This window comes from Haliotis rufescens, unplaced genomic scaffold, assembly GCF_023055435.1.
Source record: "Haliotis rufescens isolate VD_foot unplaced genomic scaffold, xgHalRufe1.0.p SCAF_365, whole genome shotgun sequence".
Lineage (NCBI taxonomy): Eukaryota > Metazoa > Mollusca > Gastropoda > Lepetellida > Haliotidae > Haliotis > Haliotis rufescens.
The window spans coordinates 2,661-9,083 of NW_025964074.1; the positions used below are offsets into that span (position 1 = coordinate 2,661).

The 6,423-nt window shown below is 43.1% G+C and overlaps 2 protein-coding genes across 2 annotated transcripts; both read left to right on the forward strand.

The window, feature by feature from the left end:
• The first annotated feature begins 604 nt into the window (after positions 1–604).
• On the forward strand, positions 605–1,117 carry LOC125372139 (ankyrin repeat domain-containing protein 50-like). The gene has a single exon (XM_048381200.1). It carries the CDS (start codon positions 605–607, stop codon positions 1,115–1,117), a length of 513 nt encoding a protein of 170 aa, XP_048237157.1.
• A 211-nt stretch (positions 1,118–1,328) lies between these two features.
• LOC125372137 (ankyrin repeat domain-containing protein 50-like) lies at positions 1,329–1,883 on the forward strand. Its single transcript, XM_048381197.1, has one exon. The coding sequence runs from the start codon at positions 1,329–1,331 to the stop codon at positions 1,881–1,883; it is 555 nt and encodes a 184-aa protein (XP_048237154.1).
• Positions 1,884–6,423: the final 4,540 nt, after the last annotated feature.

The window sequence follows — 6,423 nt, forward strand, 5'->3', positions numbered from 1 at the left end:
TCATGTGACCTGTAGAGGTGGACACATAGAAATGGTTAAATATATAATCTCATTGGACGTTGTGGACATCAACAGTAGGGGGCAGTACGGGAGGACATCAGTGATGTTTGCAGCACGTCCGGGACGTAGGGAAGTGTTTGACACATGTGCATGTGCAGGTGGAAATGTGTCGCAAGTTGATTCTGAAGGTAGCAGCATCCTACATTTGGCCTGCCATGGAGGACATTTGGAGATGGTGAAGTACATCTTCTCGCAGAATATTACAGACATCAACAATAGAGGAATGCACGGGATGACGGCATTGCATTTGGCGGAACGTGAGGGGTTTAGAGAAGTGTTTGACTAAGTCCTGGATAAAGGAGGTGATTCTTCACTTGTGGATATAAATGGTGATAATTTAACATCCTACATATGGACACCACTGATAGGAGCTGCAACATTTGGCCACAGAGAAGTGTTTGAATTAGTTGTGGATAAAGGAGGCAATACTGCATTTGTGGATATGAATGATAATAACATCCTACATTTGGCCTGTCTTGGAGGACATGTGGAGATGGTGAAGTACATCCTCTGACAGAAGATTGCGGACATCAACAGTAGAGGAATGTACGAGAGGACACCACTGATAGGAGCTGCAACATTTGGCCACAGAGAAGTGTTTGAATTAGTTGTGGATAAAGGAGGCAATACTGCATTTGTGGATATAAATGATAATAACATCCTACATTTGGCCTGTCTTGGAGGACATGTGGAGATGGTGAAGTACATCCTCTCACAGAAGATTGCGGACATCAACAGTAGAGGAATGTACGAGAGGACACCACTGATAGGAGCTGCAACATTTGGCCACAGAGAAGTGTTTGAATTAGTTGTGGATAAAGGAGGCAATACTGCATTTGTGGATATAAATGATAATAACATCTTACATTTGGCCTGTCTTGGAGGACATGTGGAGATGGTGAAGTACATCCTCTCACAGAAGATTGCGGACATCAACAGTAGAGGAATGTACGAGAGGACACCATTGATAGGAGGTGCAACATTTGGCCACAGAGAAGTGTTTGAATTAGTTGTGGATAAAAGGAGGCAATACTGCACTTGTGGATATAAATGGTGATAATTTAACATCCTACATATGGACACCACTGATAGGAGCTGCAACATTTGGCCACAGAGAAGTGTTTGAATTAGTTGTGGATAAAGGAGGCAATACTGCATTTGTGGATATGAATGATAATAACATCCTACATTTGGCCTGTCTTGGAGGACATGTGGAGATGGTGAAGTACATCCTCTGACAGAACATTGCGGACATCAACAGTAGAGGAATGTACGAGAGGACACCACTGATAGGAGCTGCAACATTTGGCCACAGAGAAGTGTTTGAATTAGTTGTGGATAAAGGAGGCAATACTGCATTTGTGGATATAAATGATAATAACATCCTACATTTGGCCTGTCTTGGAGGACATGTGGAGATGGTGAAGTACATCCTCTCACAGAAGATTGCGGACATCAACAGTAGAGGAATGTACGAGAGGACACCACTGATAGGAGCTGCAACATTTGGCCACAGAGAAGTGTTTGAATTAGTTGTGGATAAAGGAGGCAATACTGCACTTGTGGATATAAATGATAATAACATCCTACATTTGGCCTGTCTTGGAGGACATATGGAGATCGTGAAGTACATCCTCTCACAGAAGATTGCGGACATCAACAGTAGAGGAATGTACGAGAGGACACCATTGATAGGAGCTGCAACATTTGGCCACAGAGAAGTGTTTGACTTAGTCCTGGATAAAGGAGGTCATGCTTCACTTGGCCTGCCTTGGAGGACATGTGGAGATGGTGAAGTACATCCTCTCACAGAACATTTCTGACATCAACAGTAGAGGAATGTACGAGAGGACACCATTGATGGTGGCAGCAGCTTCGGGACATATAGACCTGTGTGACCTGCTTATTAGCAGAGGTAGTGACTTGTCTGCAGTTGATGGTATTGGTTTCACCATATCCTGCACGTCGCCTGTTATTATGGACAAGTATAGATGGTCAGGTATATTCTTTCTCAACATGTTGTGGATATTAACGACAAGGACAGGAATGGGGATACAGCAGCGATGATAGCAAAACGTAAAAAACACAAGGCAGTGTATGCTCTACTTGTGTCGCAAGATTGATGGGGGAACGAGCTGAAGTTTAATAATTTATGATACAAATTGCTAGTCACTATCATTGAAAGTATCTATTCTGTATTTCATGTGTCTCTGTCAGTCGACAAATGCATTCCAGTAAATGTCTACGTTAATGGCTCTTGTTTCAAAATAACGGTTTGTACATTTAGAAAGAAAACCAGATTGGCCCCTTAACCACTCACAAACTAATACGGTGCAGCACAATCAAACTGAACACACAATGTCGGACTTCCTTACTTATAATTACCAGTTGCTATTCAACGTAAGGAGGATGTCACTGACTAAAACGTGCTCGTAAGTACTTATGAACTTAGTACATAGCATACACGTGTTACTCCTACGTCAACACACGCAGTGCATAGTGTTCACTTATAACGACTACATCAACCTTTATAATTCACAGTGTACGCATGGTACTCCTACATCAACACACGCGGTACATAGTGTACGTACACATGCTGCCCTTACCTCAACACACCCTGTACATAGTGTGCACGTGTTATCACTAAACCAAAACACCATGTACATAGTGTGCATGTGTTATCACTAAAGCAACACACCCTGTACATAGTGTGCATGTGTTATCACTAAAGCAACACACCCTGTACATAGTGTGCATGTGTTATCACTAAACCAACACACCCTGTACATAGTGTGCATGTGTTATCACTAAGCCAACACACCATGTACATAGTGTGCATGTGTTATCACTAAAGCAACACACCATGTACATAGTGTGCATGTGTTATCCCGATATCAACACATCCTGTACATAGTGTGCATGTGTTATCCCGATATCAACACACCCTGTACATAGTGTGCATGTGTTATCCCGATATCAACACACCCTGTACATAGTGTGCATGTGTTATCCCGATATCAACACACCCTGTACATAGTGTGCATGTGTTATCACTAAAGCAACACACCCTGTACATAGTGTGCATGTGTTATCCCGATATTATAACACCCTGTACATAGTGTGCATGTGTTATCACTAAAGCAACACATCCTGTACATAGTGCGCATATGTTATCCCGATATCAACACACCATGTACGTAGTGTGCATGTGTTATCCCAATATCAACACACCCTGTACATAGTCTGCATGTGTTATCCCAATATCAACACACCCTGTACATAGTTTGCATGTGTTATCTCGATATCAACACACCCTGTACATAGTGTGCATGTGTTATCCCGATGTCAACACACCCCGTACATAGTATGCATGTGTTATCCCGATATCAACACACCCTGTACATAGTGTGCATGTGTTATCCCAATATCAACACACCCTGTACATAGTGTGCATGTGTTATCCCGATATCAACACACCCTGTACATAGTGTGCACGTGTTATCACTTAACCAACACACCCTGTACATAGTGTGCATGTGTTATCCCGATATCAACACACCCTGTACATAGTATGCATGTGTTATCCCAATATCAACACACCCTGTACATAGTGTGCATGTGTTATCCCGATATTAACACACCCTGTACGTAGTGTGCATGTGTTATCTCGATATCAACACACCCTGTACATAGTGTGCATGTGTTATCCCGATATTAACACACCCTGTACATAGTTTGCATGTGTTATCCCGATATCAACACACCCTGTACATAGTGTGCATGTGTTATCCCAATATCAACACACCCTGTACATAGTGTGCATGTGTTATCCCGATATCAACACACCCTGTACATAGTGTGCACGTGTTATCACTAAACCAACACATACTGTACATATTTACACATGTTATCCTGGATGAACACACGTTTCATAGGGTACATAGTGTACAACTCTCAATCAACAGACACTGTACATACATGTAGTTTACACGATTCACCACTAAATGTGCAATAAATTGTTTACAGGTTGCGCTACATCTACACACATGTTACTAGTGTGCACGTGTTCTTCCTATATCAACACAGATGTTGCATGGTGTACACGTGCTGTGCACGTGCCTACACCAACACGTGTTATGACAATCTCAACACATAGTATTCACAGTATACATGTCTTTCCACTCAATCAAAACACATGTTACATAGTGTGCACGTGTTATGCCTATATCAACACACATGTTACGCCTATATCAGCACACATATTACATAGTGTGCACGTGTTATGCCTATATCAACAGACACATTACATAGTGTGCATGTGTTATGCCGATATCAACAGACATATTACATAGTGTGCACGTGTTATGGCTATATCAACACACCCTGTACATAGTATGCATGTGTTATCCCGATATCAACACACCCTGTACATAGTGTGCATGTGTTATCCCGTTGTCAACACACCCTGCACATAGTGTGCATGTGTTCTGCCTATATCCAAAATGTCAGCCAATACCTTGTGTGACCACCATTAGCATTGATCACTGCCACACATCTTCTGTACATTGAGTGGATCAGACGATTTTTGAAGGCCCTAGGGACCCTCCTGCATACATCCAGAGCAGCTGTGCGTAGTTCATCGGCAGTTGTAGGGACTGGGCGCAAACTGTGCAGACGCCGTTGAACCTCATCCCACAAGTGTTCGATGGGGTTCAAGATCAGGGCTGAGGGCTGGCCACGGTAGAACACGGATGTTGTGTTGCTGCAGAAAGGCCATAGTAGCTCTGGCAACATGGGGACGAGCGTTGTCCTGCTGGAAAATGTGTTGTTTAACAACGTGGGCTCTAATCACTTGGTCGACATACCGCTGAGCAGTGACGCCGTGTCCCCGACCTTGACCAACATTCAGAAAGCACATGGGTCCAAGTCTCGCATAAAGTCCAATCCCTGCCCATATCTTGACGCTAGGTCAAGACGCTAGGTCCTCTTTCACACATCGAATCATATTCAACAAAGCACCGCAGGGTAGAAAATCTGTGTTGAAGGCTGCAGCTACAACCAATTCGTTGTAACTGTCTGAAAATGAATGTCAAACTGATGTTCTTTTGTAGATATACAATGTACGGGACTGGTGATCCGCAACAATCTGTCAGATGCACACCAGGGGCTAGAGCCTCTTATAAAGACTCCACATGCTGTTCTGTTGTTCAAAACATATGTTGAGACTGCTGAAGAGTAATTCTGTCAGTGGTGGTATGGTGAGCTCCGCCAGATTCATTGTGAGGTACAGGTAACGTACCGACAATCTTCCTTCAGTAAATATTGCCCATTTCGCATGGATAGTTATGTCGTTCTCTGTTTTAATACTTTTTCAGGATTTGGTAAGTAGATAGTACACAATTAGCCTAGCTTAGCTAAATACTTGACTGGAGACATATTGCCCTCCACTGAACACATATATGGATCTGTGAAATATTTAGCTTGACATGGAATCATTGTGAGGGTAGAATGTTGTAGTCATGAACGAAAAGACACAAAAGACAAATCGACTCATTACATTAATTGTACTACGTAATAAATTCAAATCTGCTCCTGTCATCTATAGGGAATTCCGTACAATAACAGGAAGACAAATGTCAACACCTTCCGTTAAAAACCGACTCAATGCAGCCAGCTTGAACGCAAGGCGTCCTGTGAAGGGTGTGACCCTAAGAGCTTACCATAGTCGCCAACGATCGGGGTTCACTAGGCATCATCAGGGACGGGATGTGCGCCAGTGGTATTACACCCTGTTTACAGAATCAAGAAATCGTTGTTGGCGACGTAGCGGGGAGCGGTGCATGTGCCGTGGCAACTATTCATGATCACGATCGGCACGGGAGCGATAGTGTCATTGCGTGGGGCAGTATCACACATGGCAGGGGAATTGTTTTAGTAATTGTAAATTGACATTTGACTCTCCAGCTATAAGTTGATGAAATCTAACGTCATTTCATTGTTCCATTTGTTAATCGGCAGGACGTCGTGTCCAGGTCGTCACTGATTATCTCAGGTGAGAAGACATGCTATGTTCCCTGACATGTCCTCAAAAGAGCATCTGTGAGATGTTTCGAGCGAGACCCAGCTCCCACAAACGTGGCTTATACCTTCAGGCGGAAAAGCGGACAATACCGAGGTCAAGCATACGCAAGTGTAATCAACAATATGTAAGGGCAACCATACCCAAGTGTAATCAACAATATATCAGGGCAACCATACGCAAGTGTAATCAACAGTACGTCAGGGCAACCATACCAGTGTATAATCAACAATATGTCAGGGCAACCATACGCATGTGAAATCAACAATATGTCAGGGCAACCA

Coding starts and splice junctions, on each gene's coding strand:
- LOC125372139 (XM_048381200.1), top strand. CDS start 605: ATGTACGAGAGGACACCACTGATAGGAGCTGCAACATTTGGCCACAGA.
- LOC125372137 (XM_048381197.1), top strand. CDS start 1,329: ATGTACGAGAGGACACCACTGATAGGAGCTGCAACATTTGGCCACAGA.